General features: G+C 39.8%; 1 protein-coding gene and 1 long non-coding RNA gene across 2 annotated transcripts; both read left to right on the top strand.

The window, feature by feature from the left end:
• The first annotated feature begins 504 nt into the window (after window positions 1–504).
• LOC134323685 (uncharacterized) lies at window positions 505–6,657 on the top strand. The gene is made up of 3 exons (XR_010014079.1): window positions 505–521; window positions 5,754–5,953; window positions 6,567–6,657. It is a non-coding gene; the product is annotated as an uncharacterized LOC134323685 (long non-coding RNA).
• A 190-nt stretch (window positions 6,658–6,847) lies between these two features.
• On the top strand, window positions 6,848–18,362 carry tmem91 (transmembrane protein 91). The gene is made up of 3 exons (XM_063004577.1): window positions 6,848–7,337; window positions 11,555–11,701; window positions 16,601–18,362. Exons 1-3 carry the CDS (start codon window positions 6,936–6,938, stop codon window positions 16,754–16,756), a joined length of 705 nt encoding a protein of 234 aa, XP_062860647.1. The 5' UTR covers window positions 6,848–6,935; the 3' UTR covers window positions 16,757–18,362.
• Window positions 18,363–20,250: the final 1,888 nt, after the last annotated feature.

Genomic DNA, 20,250 nt, shown 5'->3' with positions numbered 1-20,250 from the left:
ATATCAAATATGTACAAATGACAACAGCAAAGAGGAACAGTAGTGGCAAATGTAAGCTTACTGTCAGGGATTTACAGCATTTACAGGACAGTTAATAAATACCTCAAAATTACAGGCCCAGAATAACCACGGAATCGAAAGAACACCTCGATAATCCAGTCTCAATAAAATATGTAGGTCATGAGCTTCACAAAAATAGAATTCATGACAAGGCTGCCTTTTGAAACACATCTGTATCACGGGCCAGTGCTTAACCATTTAAACTGGGAGGAGGGAGACCAGTGCTTTTCAAGAAGTAGGATGTAAATATTTAATTAGAGCTTTTAAATTTGTAATGTTTTAAAGAAATGTTCGCACAATTTCACAATATTATACTTTTTTATATTTTGTTTATGCATTTTCTCCCCTTTTTCTCCCTTTTAGCCCGTCCAATTGCCCGATTGCGCCATGCTTCCTCTCCACCAATGCAGATCCCTGCTCTGATTGAGAAGAACGAAGCTAACCCACGCCCCCTCTGACAGGTGGGCAGCATGCCGTATGCATCTTATCACCTACACTTTGACGAGTGCAGTGCAGATCAGCACTGTGTACGGAGAGACACACCCTGAGAGCACTCTTTTCCCATCTCTGTGCAGGCGCCATCAATCAGCCAGCAGAGGTCGTAATTGCATTAGTTATGAGAGAGCCCCTATCCGGCTTTGTCCCACCCCCATCTGATGAACAAGCCAATCGTTGTTTATGTGGCTGCTCAGCCCAGACGGCAGGCAAAACTGAGACTCGATATGATGTATTCGAGATCCCAGCTCTGGTTCCAGCATGTGTTTTTATCGCTGCGCCACCTGAGCGGCCACAATATCATTCTTAACCACATTCTCTAGTTATTTAATTATTCTATAATCCTTTTTTCCAATTTAGTCATTTCCAATTCCCCACTAGAGTGCTTCTGCTTGTCTCAGACTAGTGCCTGTCCCTGCTCACATGTGTGCAGTTGTTAACTGCTGGTTACACCAGGTAGTGGTGCAGCTACAAAGCAAGAATACTGGAACAATCAGGGATTTCGTTGGTACGTTCAGACTCTTTGTTAGGTTGCCTGATGGAAAAACCTGTTTATTCCAGTAAATAGAGTCTGTGCTGCTTTAAAGTCCAACACATGTGTGCTTTACATCACTTGACACTTGATATAATAATCCAAGGTTTCTGAGTAGCGGATTAATGAAACTCATAATGATGCTTCTAGAAGGAGTTTGGAGTTCAGTATGTGTAACAGTCAAGGAAAAATATTCTAATGAGGCATAACATTATGACATTATGGTGAAGTGAATAACACTGATTATCTCTTCATCATGGCACCTTTTAGTGGGTGGGATATATTAGGCAGCATGTGAACATTTTATCCTCAAAGTTGATGTGTTAAAAGCAGGAAAAGTGATCAAGCGTAAGGATTTGAGCGAGGGCCAAATTGCGATGGCCAGACGACTGGGTCAGAGCTTCTCCAAAACTGCAGCTCCTGTCGGGTGTTTTCAGTCTGCAGTGGTCAGTATCTATCAAAAATGGTCCAAGGAAGGAACAGTGGTAAACTGGCGACAGGTTCATGGGTGGCCAAGGCTCATTGATGCACGTGGAGAGCGAAGGCTGGCCCGTGTGGTCCAATCCAACAGACGAGCTGCTGTAGCTCAAATTGCTGAAGACATTAATGCTGGTTTTGATAGAAAGGTGTCAGAATACACAGTGCATCACAGTTGCAGGGCTGTTTTGGCAGCAAAAGGGGGACCAACACAATATTAGGAAGGTGGTCATAATGTTATGCCTGATCGGTGTGTTAGTACCACTGTGCTGTGACTGTGCTGTTGTTGCTACAAGTTCAAAGCCACTGAGTTCTTTGATATTGTCAATTCTACTACTAATGTTTGTCTATGGAGACTGTGTGACTGTATACTTAATCTTGACTTCATGACTCTAGTAATTAAGTTTGGTGTAATCATGATACTCGTCCTGCACTTGCTTCATACGTTCAGACATACAGACATTTCTGTCCCCAAAACCTAGCCATGATTGGGCATGATTGGGCAGAGCAGCAGAAAGGTTTGATCTGATGAAGTCAGACAGGTAGACAGACAGAGTGCTGATGGGGGAAATCGAGGTTAGAGATGACAGACAGACGTCACTGCGGATGTTCTTCAGGATGAGAGAGCTGACAAGAAGAGAGGACGCACCTCGCTGAGATGCTGACACCACCAAACTGCACAGTTCAGACCCCCCGAGAGCATTCTGGATCACTACTGACACACCTGCTGACGTACCAGACAATTGGGATGCCAAATGTATTCAACAATTATTTCAACATATTTAGTGCAGTATGAAAGAATACACATTTACACAAATTTTTCTTGTTACTTCATGTGTTCATGTCTTTTAAAAAAAGATGTACAGGCACGCATGTGGAGAGGAATTGCCATAGGTGCGTAGGCTAGATGAAGGAACAGCTAGCAATCAAGTATCAGAGCATCGGAGAATGCAAGTAGTGAATATGTTTGAAGGAGACAGGAAAGATAAGGGGAGACCAGGCGGTGCAGGGACTTAAAGACCAGCAGAAGTATTTTATATTGCATTCTATAACAGACAGGGAGTCAGTGTAGATGTTCAAAAATGAAATTAAAGACATTGTGGTGGTACAGCAGTCTAATGTGCTGGACCATCACTGCTGAGAGTCTGTTAGTTTAAGTCCCTGCTGTTTAACCCTTTAATAGTTTGGTTGAGCTTACTTTCAGTCTAAATACTTCGGTGAAAATAAGCTGTATTTAAACTCAAAACTCTGTGTTAAACTAAAAAATATCAGTAGATGGTTTTTCTAACTGACACCGATTAGACATAACATTATGACCACCTCCTTGTTTCTACACTCACTGTCCATTTTATCAGCTTCACTTACCATATAGAAGCACTTTGTAGTTCTACAATTACTGACTGTAGTCCATCTATTTCTCTACATACTTTTTTAGCCTGCTTTCATCCTGTTCTTTAATGGTCAGGACCACCACAGGACCACTACAGAGTAGGTATTATTTGGGTGGTGGTTCATTCTCAGCACTGCAGTGCCACTGACATGGTGGTGGTGTGTTAGTGTGTGTTGTGCTGGTATGAGTGGATCAGACACAGCAGCGCTGCTGGAGTTTTTAAACACCTCACTGTCACTGCTGGACTGAGGATAGTCCACCAACCAAAAATTTCCAGCCAACAGCGCCCCGTGGGCAGTGCCCCGTGACCACTGATGAAGGTCTAGAAGATGATCAACTCAAACAGCAGCAATAGATGAGCGATCGTCTCTTTTACATCTACAAGGTGGACCAACTAGGTAGGAGTGTCTAATAGAATGGATAGTGAGTGGACACGGTATTTAAAAAGTCCAGCAGCGCTGCTGTGTCTGATCCACTCATAGCAGCACAACACACACTAACACACCACCACCATGTCAGTGTCACTGCAGTGCTGAGAATGATCCACCACCTAAATAATACCTGCTGTGTGTTGGTCCTGTGGGGGTCCTGAGCATTGAAGAACAAAAGCAGGCTAAAAAGGTATGTAGAGAACATTTGTACTACAGTCAGTAATTGTAGAACTACAAAGTGCTTCTGTATGGTAAGTGGAGCTGATAAAATAGACAGTAAGTGTAGAAACAAGGAGGTGGTTTTAATGTTATGGCTGATCGGCGTAAACCATTTGTACCCTTTTGCCAGTTGAACTGTTCGCATTGTCTGTAATAATTGTTGATAACGTCACTGTATTTAAGGGTTTGTGGCATATTCTGCTATTCTGGCTAACACTGGTTTTCTCACAGAAGCAGTAAGATAGAACAATGGTCACTTTAGCTAATAGACGAGCGTGACTCAATGTGTGACTGTATATTGTCCTGCAATAGACTGCCCCCCTTCCCATTTAGAGTGTATTCCTGCATTGCACAGTTTTTCCAGATGGCACTAAACCCACCATGACCGTGATCAGGATAAAGCAGTTAAACATTAATGAGTGATGCCATTTTTAAAACTTTATTAACATTAATCTACATAATGCTCTCCTGCTGGTGAAGTTTAATTTACACACAGATGTGTGCGTGCGGAACTGCTAAATAAGGACATCGGTTATAAATTGCACTACAGTTGAAATACAAAAAAAACCCCTCCTGTTCTGATGACAAATGTCTCCAGTAAAAAAACCACAATCTTAAGGGCGACAGGGCAGAGCATAGTGGAACATACTGATCAGATGCTTTAAGGTCCTCGACTGTTAGAAGTATAAAAAATAAACAGATGCCTTTAAAATCCAGGTTTGACACTCTGACCTCTTCTTCTCATGAGTACATGTTCAGCATGAACACTTGGACCGAATCCTGATTACACAACCTACCTTTTACCCCCAGACAGGTGGTATTTTTGTCAAACCTAGACCGCTTGGAGATACACGACACGACTTTAAAGTGTTCTTGTTATTCTCTGTTTCTTTTAGTCCGTGCCAGTATATTAGCTTGGCGGCTCTCCAGCTCTTCTTGTGAGAGAAGCTTCAGAGATTGGTATGCAAAGATTGCTATGGAATATCACATCATGAACTTGAAATCAAGCCAAGAGCAAGAACTGAGGATAAAATAATAAATGTTTTAGCCCGTAGGAAACCTTTTTAAAAAGCACCGCCCTTAGAAGTCAACCTCCAATCGTCCTCTGGCTTCAGAGCAATCCATGTACGTGGAACAGACCGCACAGATGATTACTTGAGGGCAGATGTCCTGTGATTCATGGTGTCCTCTGGCTTCATTTCTCTAGCTTGAAAATTTAGAGCTTTCTATTGATGACATGGAACTCGGGCATCATTGACCCAGAGCTGTTCAAGATTAAACAGCCATATAACAGACTGTTTTGAGAGCACCACACCACCTAATGCTTCATCATAAGTACATGCATTTATCACAGAAATAGTATAGGTGATCTGTACAAATTCATACAATTCCATCCATCATTCATTCATCCATCCATCCATTATTAATCCATCCATCCATCCAAGCATTTGTTCTTCTATCCATCCATCTGTCCATTCTCTATCTATCTATCTATCTATCTATCTATCTATCTATCTATCTATCTATCTATCTATCTATCTATCTATCTATCTATCTATCTATCTATCTATCTATCTACCTACCTACCTACCTACCTACCCACCCACCCACCCACCCATCCACCCATCCATCCATCCATCCATCCATCCATCCATCCATCCATCCATCCATCCGTCAAACCTGGATCTTAGTGATGGTAGACTAGCACAATAGACCACTGTGCCACTAGAGCACCAATAATAATGACAATTGTTGTTCTTGTTTTTGTTGTCATTATATAACAATTCAACCTGGATGTACAGTAATTGCTGAATCAAAAGCTTGTGCATTTTGGCCCCCTAATGTTGCCCCGACATTCCTTTGGTCACACAATTCCTATAGTTTTAGAATGACCATTATTTGTCCGTAGTAACTGGACCACAGTGACCAGGCCGAAGTCATGAATTAAACATTGGGGCGACCAAATCTACACGAATGTCCTGCTATTCCAAAACATTCCTGCCATATCAAGCAACTGTTCAGAGCACTGAATCCTAACATTATGCAAAGCTAGGGGTGAAATGTGATTATTTATATAGTTTTTACATCAGTATATCTTGGTTAAAATGGATCAGATAAACACTGACCTTTTCTCTTTTTGTTGGTAAAGCTTGGTGCGGTGCTCTGAAATGACAGAAAGAGGACATCAGACTCTCTGGATAACACCTCGCCTGTTTGGACTGAAGATCTGGCCGGAACAGCATTAAAGATTCATCCCCCAAAGGACAAGCCCAGCCTTGGCTAGTGTACTCACAAATAAATCAATGTGATTTCTTCATCACCTCTTCATCTCCTCCAACGCCAAACTGAGTGAGTGGGCACCAGAAGTGCATTAAATATTCTATTTTAAGTCTAAGGCTCTGATTTACTAAGGGTTTATGTGTAGAAATGTCTAAATTGGAATAGCACTTGTTTTAATTACGGCATGTCAGCATAATTTAGTTACATTTATAAATTTCTTAGTTATATAATACTTCCCTCTATCTATCTATCTATCTATCTATCTATCTATCTATCTATCTATCTATCTATCTATCTATCTATCTATCTATCTATCTATCTATCTATCTATCTATCTATCTATCTATCTATCTATCTAAAAGCAGGGATCCTAGTAAATTAGTGCTTGTGTTAAATATTCTGCACTGAACAACTAGGAAATATTTTTAGCGTGGGCAGAATTTTGGTTGCTTTGTTATCCTTTCAGTCTGTACAATGTGAAAACTTCAGCTCAAACACTGTAAGCTTTATTAGTCATTTTTGGAGCAGGCTATCCAGTTTTTTTTTATATTTGTCTGTTTTGCATTTAAATCAAAGACTTATTCTTCAAATACAGAAGTCTGTTATAATAAAATTTGATTTGAAATCAGAACTGACAGCATGTTTGCAACTGAAACGTTCTTCTTTCTTTTTTTCCTGACAGAAATGCAATGCTAATCAAAGCTCGCCATCACTGAAACTGATTTCCTGCTTGCTTTTAATGTGGAGCACGTCGGCAAATTTGCATATTTGCATATTTATAAGCTACAGATCATCCCATCATGTGAGCTGTGCCACACAGGCCCTGTATAACCATAATGGCCTGGAACAAATAGCTTTTGATGTATAGAAAATAAAATGTGTGAGGGTCCACAAAGATTAAGTGGACGACAAAATTTGCAAGCTGATGAATCCTTCTCATGTACGCACTTTAATACCAAGCGCAAAAACTAAAAACACTGGATTAAAGATGGACTAGTTTTTCTGGAATAAAATCAAGACTTGACTCAACATCGACGTCTTCCAAAACATAATGGATAGTCTGGATGAACTGGAACACCCACTCTTGGCCGACAGTCCCACACAATCAACAGGCAACGGCCTTATCAATCCCACCATCGTCAGATATGAAGAGTCAAAAAGACCCCCCTGTACAGCGTGGAGGAAACATCCTGCATCTACAGATGTCCATCATCAGCAGCTGCTGGATCCATGTTCGTTACCCAGCACTCTGGAGTCATTCTACGCCCCTCCTGCTTCCATCTGGGGCCCTGGAGAGTCACTAGGCATTCACAGCAAGGAGTATCTGGAAACAACATTCATGGATATTGGACCTGGGTCTCCTCTGGAGAGGAAGCTGATGGCAGTAAGCAGAGATGTTCACACCGTGTCCTACAGCATGGAGGATGAGGACGACCTTCTGCCAGACTTTGAGGTAAAGTTGATTATTCTATAAGCTACACCTACTATATAGATAAAGTTTTTTGGTATATACACCTACCATACAGATACAATTCTTTAGTATATAGGATCTCTGGTTTGCTTGGCACCAGCAGCTTTTGCCATTGCTGAACATTCAGCCTTGCCATGCAAATCAATCACCAGTCAGCAGAATCACTCTGCTCCTTGCTGACCCGTGTATGCAGCTCTCGCCGTCACTGTGGATTATACATGCCAAAGATCTTTTTAAGGTCAGTGGCAAAGCAGTTCTGACTGTGATGTGCCAAAGTACTGCCGTACACTATATGCCCAAAAGTATATGGACATCTGACACTATGAACTTGTTGAAAATCTAATTTTGGAGTGTGTCTGTTGAGATTTGTTCCCATTCTGTTAAACAAGCACTTGTGAGGTCAGGCACCCAAAGGCCTGGCTCACAATCCACATTCCAATTCATGACAAAGGTGCCCTGTCGCGTTGAGGCCAGGGCCCCAAATCAGATACTAGATTGCCCTTGATTGGCAGATTGATTGCAGAGTCTTTACTGACCATAAACCATAATTTAACTCGCTATAATTTAAAGTTAAGGATAAATAAAATGACCTACAAATACCATAAAAAAAAAAAATTACAGTTATACAGTGGTAGATTGAAACTCAACGTCAGTTGGTTCTGGGAGTGCCGTTGAGTTTAAAAGGTGTTGAGTTTTAAGGTATTTTTTCCCATAAGGATGGATGAGAAGCCTGTTAATGCGTTCCATGGTCCCGTGGAACTACATATATTTTAGGCAAATGTAAAATAATAAGGTTTTTGACACGTCTACACTGAAAATAACACAAATATAATATAAAAAACACTGAAATACAATTAAAAAACAGTTTAAAATCAATCAAAAATACAATAAAACCTGCACTTTACCTTTACTTCCTTTTCGTTTTCTTATGCTTCTTAATTAGTGGAGAGAATTTATGAGCAGTAATAATTAAGACAGGTTTAGTGTCTCTATGTCATTCTTTTAACACATTAATTTACAATGTTTACTTGTTTATTTTGTACATTGTTTATTTTCTCTCGGAAAAGCGGACTCTTACAATTTCTCAGAACCTCAAGCTATAACACAAGTTTAAAAGTGAAACAGGAGAAAAATCAGCTGAACACAGATACATGTGGATGCTTTCAGAGTAAATTCAGAATAAGCTTAGTTTAAAGAAACTACAGTGGTCTGCATGGAGCCCTGATCTCAACCCCACTGAACAGCTTTGGAATGAACTGGAACATCCATTAAGACTTACTTGCCCAGCCACAATTAGTGCCCAGTCACTTAAATGCCCGTATGATTGAATGGACACAAGTTCCCACAGGAATACTTCACAGAGAAGTGGCTGTTGTTAAGGCAGAAAATATCACATAGAGGTCACTCTATCTTAATAGCTTTTGATTTTTAATTGGGATGTCAAACAAGATCATCATGCGGTGTCTAAATACTTTTGGCCACATAGTGTATACAGTGTAAATAAAGTTGTTGTATTAAGTTAAATTGCTATAAATCTGGGGGTGTTGGAGCCTATCCCAGCTTTTCAATGGGCACAAGGCACACAGTAACACCCTGGGCGGGGCACCAGTCCATTGCAGGGCAGACACACATACACACACATACACACACCCATTCACCTATAGGGCAATTCAGTCTCTCCAGTTAACCTGACTGCATGTTTTGGACTGTGGGAGGAAACCGGAGCTCCCGGATGAAACCCACACAGACACAGGGAGACCATGTTCACACAGAAAGGACCCGGACCGCCCCACATGGGGATCGAACACAGGACCTTCTTGCTGTGAGGTGACAGTGCTACCCACTTAGCCACCGTGCCACCCTAAATTTGGATCTGTCTGAATTTTTCATATAGAATCCAATCTCAGCTTCTTTTAAATGTTTTATTGTTACACTCGAATTCGATTCAATTCCAAATGTTGCTTTTGTAGTAATGGAATAGCTCCTGACAGAAAAATACAATAGATTTACGCAAGATAAATCATGCATGAAGCAAATCTGAAGGAGATCAGGCATTTTTGGAGACATGCATTACATGAAGGTCAGAGCAGATCAGACAGATTGTAAATGTAGGGTTTTTTTTTATTTATTTTTTTAAAGTCATGATAAGCCTGAAGGAATGCCAGAAATATGACTTCAGATTTAGTCTAACCTCATTCAGTCACTTTAGCTAAGAGCTATCGGATACACTTCATTTACTGCTTGGACTAAAACATTCAAAAATAATCCAGATCCATGAATAAAGTTAATGATTTTTTAATGCACATGATTAATCAGATTATGCTTAGGTTTTGGGGGGCGGTACAGTGATGTGGGTGCCACACAGCAACACAGGTACTTGGGAAGTGGGTTTGATCCTTGTATTCCGTCACTGTCTATGAGGAAGTGTGCATGTAGTGTTCGAACAGCAGGAGATCTTAAAAAAATCTTGCAATTTAGATCCTCTACTTCAGTGTCATTTGCTGCTAAGAGTTTGAGAGAAAGAGCCCTGAAAAACTCATGGGAAGAAACTCATCACACACAGACAGTCAGAGTAAGCTTCCAGTTCATTACAGGAAGGAAGGAGTTTATATATATGGAGAGAACATGTGTACGTGAGAATTAGGGCTGACTCGATACCACTTTTTTATGTTCGATACCGATACCAATACTGCAAATTGAGTATTTGTCGATACCGATACCAATCCAATACCATCATTTTTCCTCTCAAACAACTAAGCAGTAATAATACATGTCTCAATGCACCATGGTTAAACTAGCTATCTAAATAACAATGCTCAGACTCTGAAACAAATATTCTAAAGGAATAAATACAGAACCTACAACATCACACTTATACAAAACTGCTGTTTTTATTTTAACATTTACACACAGAACATTTAGCAGCATTTTTGGCTTGTTTAACAGCACAATACAAACATTTTAAATACAATTTAAAGTGCAACTTTATCTGTATTTAACAAATAAATTATAATTTCAATATAAAATTCCAGATCTGTCAACTCTCAAGTCTACACCTTGAAAAGGCAGCGGAAAAATTATAAAATAAATAATAAAAAATATTATTTATAAACAATAAAAATTAAACAATTAAATATAAAAAAAACACCAAATTTATCTATCTTGTCCTGACTTGGAGATCTCTCACATCCTTAACAAAATTTAATCTATTAGCGTTAAAACAACTACACTGTTTAGCCACAGATGTCCTCTTAAAAATCCAGCAGGGTTTTTAATAAGCGCGCTTTGGTTTTAAATAATCTAAAAATGTGACAGAACTTTAATGGAAAATCTCAACTCTGCGTCAATTCTAATTGGTCCATCGTGTGTGATTGACATCCACATCTTCCAATTGTAGACACTTTTTACGACACGTTTTTAGATGTGGCAGTAGTAGATACGTTTTTTAAATGCTAAAAGTTTAAGTAGATCAGTGTGTTTTCATTTCTGAATGTCCTTATTTACATTAAGTGTTATTTACATTAATCAACGGTATCGGATCGGATTACACGTTTTTTTTCCTTCCGATATCCGATCCAGTGATTTGGGCCAATATCGGACTGATACCGATACCGAGTATCAGATCGGTGCCAGCCCTAGTGAGAATGTAAGCCTACAACTAAGCTTAGTTGCTGGGACCAAAGAGAATTATTTACAAGCAGAGGCAAGTTAATGGTTAGGGGTGTTGGGGTTGTTTAACATTCAGTGGGAGAGACAGGTATTTTGGTTAGCTATTACTAAAATGAGCACCACTGTTGTAACACAGAGGTCAGAGAAGGACAAGTCCCCAAAAATTTATGGACACCTTAATATTTTACTTAATAATATGGGTTTGTACTAGGTACTTCATTTACATCCAGCCTGCATGCAGAAATGATTTGACTGCTATAAAATGTAAGTAAGTAATTGTGCAAGTTAGAGATGCCCTGTCCAGGGTATATGGGCATATCACTACCACTGCAACCCTGATAAGGAAAAAGCTATTACGCATGAATGATTATGGCTGGTTAATTAATTTATGTTATATTAATTATAATTAGATCTGATTCATTAAATGGTTGTTGACATTGTTAAATTTTCCACATATGATTTACGCCCTATTCTAATGACTAGCAATCCAAGCAAGACTGATTGATTTCTTCCCTGTTTGTGTCTGACAGGACTCCTCCAGTGACGACTTCACTGATACGGAGAGCGAAAACAACTTCCCACTAATGATCCCACAGGATCACCTTGGCCTGGCCTTCTTCTCCATGCTCTGCTGCTTCTGGCCCCTCGGCATCGCAGCCTTCTATCTGTCTCAAAAAGTACGAAAGAATTAAAAGATTCGTTTTTCTATTAATTCTATTATTTTTTGGTTTTATATTGTTATCCTGAAAATCTGTCTGTTTGTTTGACCATACAGAATCATACGGCCATGTCGATCAAAATATAGCTTCTTTAAAAATGCTCTGGCATATGGCTACAAGTATGCAGACACCTCTTTTGCATACTGGTTATAGACCTTAACTCATGTACATATTTCATAATAGCTATAAAGTTATCTCCACTTTTAATATTCTGGCAGCAGTTTGACACCATCTGTGGGGACCTGACCTCAACCCTAAAATACCTTGAAAATGGATTGGACATATTATAATCTCAAACATATTTTATTATCTATTTTTTTATATACAATTTTTATTTATAATATTTTACATAATGTAAAATTTTAATACTAAATTATTCTCATGGCAAAGTAAAGATAATTTTTAAAAACAGTTCATTAAGTGTCTAAAATCCCACTAACACACTACCGCTGGAATCCAGGGTTCAAATCCCCAGCGGTGCTGTTGGCCAGATGGATTGGCATCTTGTCCAGCTGTTCAGGGTGTGTTACTGCATTGCGTCCAGTGATTCTGGGGAATCTGGACCACTGCAAAAATATATATACACCGATAAGCCATAATATTAAACCACCTCCTTGTTTCTACACTCACTGTCCATTTTATCAGCTCCACTTACCATATAGAAGCACTTTGTAGTTCTACAATTACTGACTGTAGTCCATCTGTTTCTCTACATGCTTTGTTACCCCCCTTTCATGCTGTTCTTCAATGGTCAGGACCCCCACAGGACCACCGCAGAGCAGATATTATTTGGGTGGTGGATCATTCTCAGCACTGCAGTGACACTGACATGGTGGTGGTGTGTTAGTGTGTGTTGTGCTGGTATGAGTGGATAAGACACAGCAATGCTGATGGAGTTTTTAAACACCTCACTGTCACTGCTGGACTGAGAATAGTCCACCAACCACAAATATTCAGCCAACAGCGCCTCGTGGGCAGCATCCTGTGACCACTGATGAAGGTCTAGAAGATGACCAACTCAAACAGCAGCAATAGATGAGCGATCGTCTCTGACTTTACATCTACAAGGTGGACCAACTAGGTAGGAGTGTCTAATAGAGTGGACAGTGAGTGGACACAGTATTTAAAAACTCCATCAGCGCTGCTGTGTCTGATCCACTCATAGCAGCACAACACACACTAACACACCACCACCATGTCAGTGTCACTGCAGTGCTGAAAATGATCCACCACCTAAATAATACCTGCTCTGTGGTGGTCCTGTGGGGGTCCTGACCATTGATGAACAGGGTGAAAGCAGGCTAAAAAAGTATGTAGAGAAACAGATGGACTACAGTCAGTAATTGTAGAACTATAAAGAGCTTCTATATGGTAAGTGGAGCTGATAAAATGATCAGTGAGTGTAGAAACAAGGAGGTGGTTTTAATGTTATGGCTGATCAGTGTACTGTATAATATGTTATCAGTGGACGACCTGTGAGGGTTCCTTTCCAGTGATGGATGAGTTCATTCTAAACAGACGTTGAGCTTCAGTCAGTAACTGTATAACTCTAATATACTTTTATATAGCAGGGAACCATTATGAATAATGCATGATTGTCATGATAACAAGGGGACTCGAGCTGGAACTAAGGGGCTCTCGACTGCCCTGTTCTATAAACTCAGTTTATTGATTGGCTTCTTGATTGGCATATATTACATTTAAGCGAAGATTTTCCAGTAGCCGGTCTTTCCTGATGAACTTCTGTTCCTTTATGATCTATGAAGAGGATGCAAGAAGGTACACAGGGGAAATGAGACTGAAATGTCAAATAAAAAAATGGAAGGTGGAAATGTAACAAGAGTCATAAATCATGATGCGGTGCGACCGATACGCCTGTACTTTTCCTCCTTCTCTCAGTTCAAGACATCAGTAATGCTGAAAAAGATTAATATATGAGTATGTACGGGAGCTGCAGTGCCTGAATACAGTGTACCCAATACAGTATATGGCCAAAAGTATTTGGACACCTGACTATGAGCTTGTTGGACATCCTAATTAAAAAACAAAAGGTATTAAAATAGAGTGACCTCTACGTGATCTTTACAGCTAGAACAACAGCCACTCTTTTGAGAACACTGTTATCTACTTTGTACCATTTGAACCACAAGTATGGCTCGTTTTGATCCACCTATCAGAACTCAAGGAAGACAGGCATCAAGGCTCTTTCTGTACTAGCACCCAGGTTCTAAAAAGATGATTAAAGACTTTTATCATGTCTTTAGTAACTTCTATTTTACTTACAACCCCAAATCAGAAAAAGTTGGGACGGCATGGAAAAAGCAAATAATAAAAAAACACAGAGTTTCTTACATTTACTTTGACTTTTATTTGATTGCAGACAGGATGAACCTGAGATATTTCATGTTTTATCTGCTCAACTTCATTTCATTTATTAATAAACATCCATTCCTGCATTTCAGGCCTGCAACACATTCCAAAAAAAGTTGGGACAGTAAAGCATTTACCACTTTGTAATGTTGCTATTCCTTTTCACCACACTTAAAAGATGTTTTGGCACCGAGGAGACCAAGTGATTTAGTGTTTCAGCTTTAATTTTGTCTCATTCTTCCTGCAAACACGTCTTAAGATGTGCAACAGTACGGCGTTGTTGTTGTCACATTTTTCCTTTCAAAATTCTCTACTGGGGACAGGTCAGGACTGCAGGCAGGCCAGTCTGAAATTCCTCCTGATTCCTTGAACCATTTAATGATATTATGCACTGTAGAGGGAGAAATATGCAAATCCCTTCCAATCTTTCTTTGAGGTACATTGTTTTTAAACATTTCAATCATTTTCTCACACATTTGTTGACAAACTGGAGATCCTCTGATCATCTTTGCTCATCAAAGACTCAGACTTTCCTGGATGCTGCTTTTGTACCAAACCATGATTACAATCACCTGTTGACATCACATGTTTGAAATCACATCATTATTTAGTTTTTTCACCTCATTACTAGCCCTAAATTGCCCCCGTCCTAACTTTTTTTGGAATGTGTTGCAGACCTGAAATGCAGGAACGAAAAACATTAAATATCTTGGGTTCAAACTGTCTGCAATCAAATAAAAGTCAAAGTAAATGTAAGGAACACTGTGTTTTTATTTTATTTGCATTTTCCATACTGTCCCAACTTTTTTCGATTTGGGGTTGTATATTTTTTGATAAGCTTTCAAAAAATAGATCAAACTAAGCACTGATGTTAGACGAACTTGATGTTGGTCTGGCTTGCAATTATTGTTTCAGTTCACACTTACAGTGTTTAATGGGATTGAGGTCAGAGAGCTGTGCAGGCCACTGGAGTTTCATCACACCAAACTTGCTGAGCCATGTTTTGTTGTCCTTGCTTCATGCACAGGGACACAATCATGCTGAAACAGGAAGGGACCTTCCTCAAACTGTTGCCATGAGTTAAAAGCATTTAATGTAATCATTTTAATATAGGGACATTGTTGAAATGGTTTGGGCTTTTGCTTTTGCTATGATGTAATGCAGACAGTTTTATAGTGGCAGTGAAAACTAAGGTACTAAACTACTGATCAGGGTCATTTGTAGCCTAGTGATTAAGGTACTGGACTAGTAATCAGAAGGTCGCTGGTTCAAGCCCCACCACTGCCAGGTTGCTGCTGTTGGGCTTTTGAGCAAGGCCCTTAACCCGTAATTGCTCAGACTGTATATACACTGATCAGCCATAACATTAAAACCACCTCCTTGTTTCTACACTCACTGTCCAATTTATCAGCTCCACTTACCATATAGAAGCACTTTGTAGTTCTACAATTACTGACTGTAGTCCATCTATTTCTTTACATACCTTTTTAGCCTGCTTTCACTCTGTTCGTCAATGATCAGGACCACAACAGAGCAGGTATTATTTAGGTGGTGGATCATTCTCAGCACTGCAGTGACACTGACATGGTGGTGGTGTGTTAGTGTGTGCTGTGCTGGTGTAAGTGGATCAGACACGTGGGTAAAAACTCCATCAGCACTGCTGTTTTATCCACTCATATCATCACAACACACACTAACACACCACCACCAAAATAATACCTGCTCTGTGGTGGTCCTGGGAGAGTCCTTACCATTGAAGAACAGCATAAAAGGGGGCTAACAAAGCATGCAGAGAAACAGATGGACTACAGTCAGTTATTGTAGAACTACAAAGTGCTTCTATATGGTAAGTGGAGCTGATAAAATGGACAGTGAGTGTAGAAACAAGGAGGCCATAATGTTGTGGCTGATCTGTGTACTGTCACAGTACTGTAAGTCGCTTTGGGAAAAAGTGTCTGCATAATGCCTAAAATGTAAATGTGATCGGAAGGTTGCCAGTTCAAGCCCTACTGCTGCTAAGTTGCCACGGTTTGGCCCTTGACCAAGGCCCTTTAATTGCTTGATTTTTTTTGTCTCTTTGGATAAAAGTGGCTCCTGAATGGCACAAATGTATTATATTTGTCTTTTGCAATTTGAGAGTAAATGATACACACTATGGACAAAAGTATTGGGACATCCCTTCTAATTATTGAATTCATGTGTTTGTGCCACAACAGTTGCTCATAGGTGTAATGAATCAATTATATAAAGGAAATTTTATTCTTCCAGCTTTGCAGAAACAGTTTATTTCATCATCCTGAGGGTTCGTTTGAAAGACTTCACAAGGCCTTTTCTTGTTCCAGCATGACTGTGCCCCTGTGCACGAAGCAAGCTCTATAAAGCTTGGTTTAAAATAAACTGTCTACGGGACGAATTTTTTAATATTTGTACTAATCAGTCTTTTGTTTTCTTCCTAATTTCTGTTCCCCTTCATGCTATCCTAACCAGACCAACAAAGCATGGGCGCAGGGCGACTTCCAGGCAGCGAACAGGGCATCTCGACACACTCTGTGGCTCTCCATCATCTCCATCATCTTTGGCATCGTCACCTACATCTGCGCCGTCACCGCTCTCATCAACTACCTGTCTGGGAAACCACCGTAAAGCACGCTGAGTGCTCTCCCCTTTTAAAGACCTGTACTCCTCCTGATGACAAACTAGTCCTGCCCATGCACTCACACATCTGTACCATGTAACAGCTGGTATTTATCTGAAATAAGCCATGCTTTATCTTTTCATTACTCTTACTAGATCTAAAGCATCTGGACCATAAAGAGACAAAAAGAAATGAACCTCTGGACAAATATGGCACGGCTGAGGAAAACACACTGGCACTCTAGGTTTCGCTGGGGTTTTGCTACATTGCACCAGTGGCACAATGCCACTCTGCAGAAACAGCTTGCATGGGTAAAAGCAGTCATTAATCTCAAATCATTTCATCATCCTAAGGGTTCGTTTGAAAGACTTCACAAGGACAACAAGTACAGATACATATTTTGGAACTTATTATGCATCAGAAGGTCCCGTACCACCCTCTTCTTAATAACACTGGCACTGTTTTAAAATGTCATGGATTTACGATGCGCCAGCTCAATCACTGAACGAGAATTTGTCAACCTAATGTTTATCCACTGTATCTATAGCAGACATCGATTACTACAGACATGTCTAGACATGTTTCCCTTTACTGTACTTATAATAAAAGACTAAGGGCAAGTGTAATTAAAAGCATATATCCACCAAAAGATGCCTTTGAGCATTAAACACAGTTTTGCGGAATAATGATTCTAATACAGTAGACCCTTGACTTACGAATTTAATTGGTTCCGAAGGGCTGTTCTTAAGTCAAAATGTTCGTTAGTTAAACATATTTTTCCCATAAGAAATAATGTAAATATAATTAATTCGTGCCAGACCTCCCAAACCACCCTCTTACCTAACCTCTCTAATGTCTTAAATGTTTTTTTTGTTATTAATACAAGTATATTTTCCCTTAAATCTTAAATGATAGAATAGACATTCCTGTAATAAACAATAATAAACAACAATACACAGTAGTACTGTACATAAAAAACACACACCACATTTCAGTACAGTCCATAATAATAATAATAATAATACACCATAATACATTTCCTTCATTTTTTATAAAATTTATCTACCAGAAACAACAATAACTCTCATATTTCTCTATTATTTCCTTCTTTATTTTAATAGTGTTGTATTTTGTAGGTGCAATTGCACGAAAAAAGAATACTTTACTCAGCTGACTTCCTTCTTCACTCACTGTCCCCTCTGTCTGATACACAGTGACACCTACTGGCAGGAATAATTATACAACACAATGCTTTCTCTGCAGCTTCTTTTTGGCCATTTTAATATAGAATTTTACGAAATATACAGAAAACACTGAAAAAAACACAGTCCACCGTCCGAATGTTCGCTCACTGTATATATATATATATATATATATATAGAGAGAGAGAGAGAGAGAGATGGTCGGAGTCAACTCTTTCGAAATTTGTTCGTACGTTAAGTTAAAAAAGATCGTTCGTAACCCGAAATGTTCGTATGGTAAACCGTTCGTAACTCAAGGGTCTACTGTACATCATTTTAATAATTTACTTTAATAATTTATTTTCATTCATTGATTCATCTTGGTCTGGGTTTAAAGCTTGCCTCTGATTAATAAAGTAAAAAAATGAAGTTATTTCATTGCTGTCCAATTGTTTATCATTTCATTTTATTTTCAATAAGTGTTTTATTCTGGTCAGGGTTGCAGCAGATCCAGTTACATTGAGAAACACCAAGCACAAGGCAGAAGCACCCTGGACAGCGTGCCAATCCAGAGCTTTCTTTTGCAAAATTAGCCCATGTATTTGTTAATTTATTTAAGGATATTCTAGGGCAGTGGTCCCCAATCACCAGGTTACAGACCGCTATCGGTCCGTGGGTCATTTATTGCTGGGCCACACAGAAAGAATAAATAATTAGAGATCACTACAAGAGCAATTAAATTTCCAATACTCTACAGGTGTTCTTGTCCCCAATCACCACTAGGTGGGAGCAGTGTCTTGTTGCATCGAAAAAAGCTCAGGATCACACTGATTTTCCATCCTATAGTTATTCTATTTTAAATCCCCCCCACCCTCGTCGGTCCGTGAAATTATATCTTATATGAATCTGGTCCATGGTGCAAAAAAGGTTGGGGACCGCTGTTCTAGGGCAGATGGACCACGTATACATGTAGGGTTCGATGCCCAGGTGGGGCGCTCCGGGTCCTTTCTGTGCAGAGTTTGCATGTTCTCCCCGTGTCTGCGTGGGTTTCCCCCGGGTGCTCCGATTTTCTCCCACAGTCCAAAAACATGCAGTCAGGTTAACTGGAGACACTGAAGTGCCCTGTAGGTGAATGGGTGTGTGTGTCTATTACCCACAATGCAACTGAGGTGTGCCATGGCATAAACATAAACAGACACAAAATGAACACAATAGACCACAATAGACCATGAGAAAATGAACACAATACCTACCACTGGTACCAGGGCAGGAATACACCCCATCTATTATATTGCATCACACACCAACCCACCCATTCACTCACTCACCCACCCTAAAGTATGGTAATTTAGAGTAGCCAGTCCACATTCTGTGTGTTCTGTACTTGGAAAAGCAAACAGTACCCAGAGCTTAGATAAATGATGCCTTTTCAAGAAGGTGTTGTTACCTTTTGCCTGGAGTATCCAGGTGGTGCCTGACCCATCAGACCCTGACCAGGATGAAGTATTTAGTGAAAACGAATGACACATTGTTATATAAAGGACTTCCTAATTTAAGATCATCTCAGACATAAATTGTGTTACTTGTTCCAATTTTAAAACCATAGGCATAAATACGGTCCCCTCCTGCAGCAAGAACAGCCTTAACTCTTCTGGGAAGGCATTTTAGAAAGATTTCAGAGTGTGTATGTGAGGATTTATGCCCATTCAGTCATAAGAACATTTATAAGGTCAGGCACTGATGTTAGATGAGAAGGCCTGGCTGGCAATCGTCATTTCAATTTAATTTGGGATGCAGCCAGAAAGTCACTTTGTACCGTGTGTGCTCCTGAACTTCTCCCTCTGACGTAAAGCTCACAATGTTCGGTGTTGACAGATTGTTTAGTGGCACCAGGGTGCTGTGATGGAACAAACCTGCACAGGCAGGTACATTCAGATACCCGTTTCTCCCCCAAGCGATGAGGAAGTAGGACAGATCTCAGCAGGGGGGCGATGAAACATTCAAATCTACCAGAGCGTCTTCACACTGGAGACCAGAGATAACAGCCTCAAATGTGGTAAACTGAACAATACCATAAAAGACTACAGCGTTTACAGCTCACGGTGCTTCATGGTCCATTTTCAGAGCTCAGTGTGGTGGTCAGATGTCTGAAGGAGATCTTTTACTTTTTGGTTACATTCATGACAGGAACGGTAGTTACTGGTTACAAGATTTATCAGTTCATGTTTTTAATGTCAAACACAGTCATGGACAATTTTGTATCTCCAGTTCACCTCACTTGCACGTCTTTGGACTGTGGGAGGAAACTGGAACTCCCAGAG

Source organism: Trichomycterus rosablanca, chromosome 11, assembly GCF_030014385.1.
Source record: "Trichomycterus rosablanca isolate fTriRos1 chromosome 11, fTriRos1.hap1, whole genome shotgun sequence".
Lineage (NCBI taxonomy): Eukaryota > Metazoa > Chordata > Actinopteri > Siluriformes > Trichomycteridae > Trichomycterus > Trichomycterus rosablanca.
The sequence above is the reverse complement of the archived record's forward strand: the minus strand, read 5'-3'. Positions and strand labels throughout refer to the sequence as shown.

Coding starts and splice junctions, on each gene's coding strand:
- tmem91 (XM_063004577.1), top strand. CDS start 6,936: ATGGATAGTCTGGATGAACTGGAACACCCACTCTTGGCCGACAGTCCC. Junction 7,338..11,554: donor ACCTTCTGCCAGACTTTGAG/GTAAAGTTGATT, acceptor TGTGTCTGACAG/GACTCCTCCAGTGACGACTT. Junction 11,702..16,600: donor CCTTCTATCTGTCTCAAAAA/GTACGAAAGAAT, acceptor TATCCTAACCAG/ACCAACAAAGCATGGGCGCA.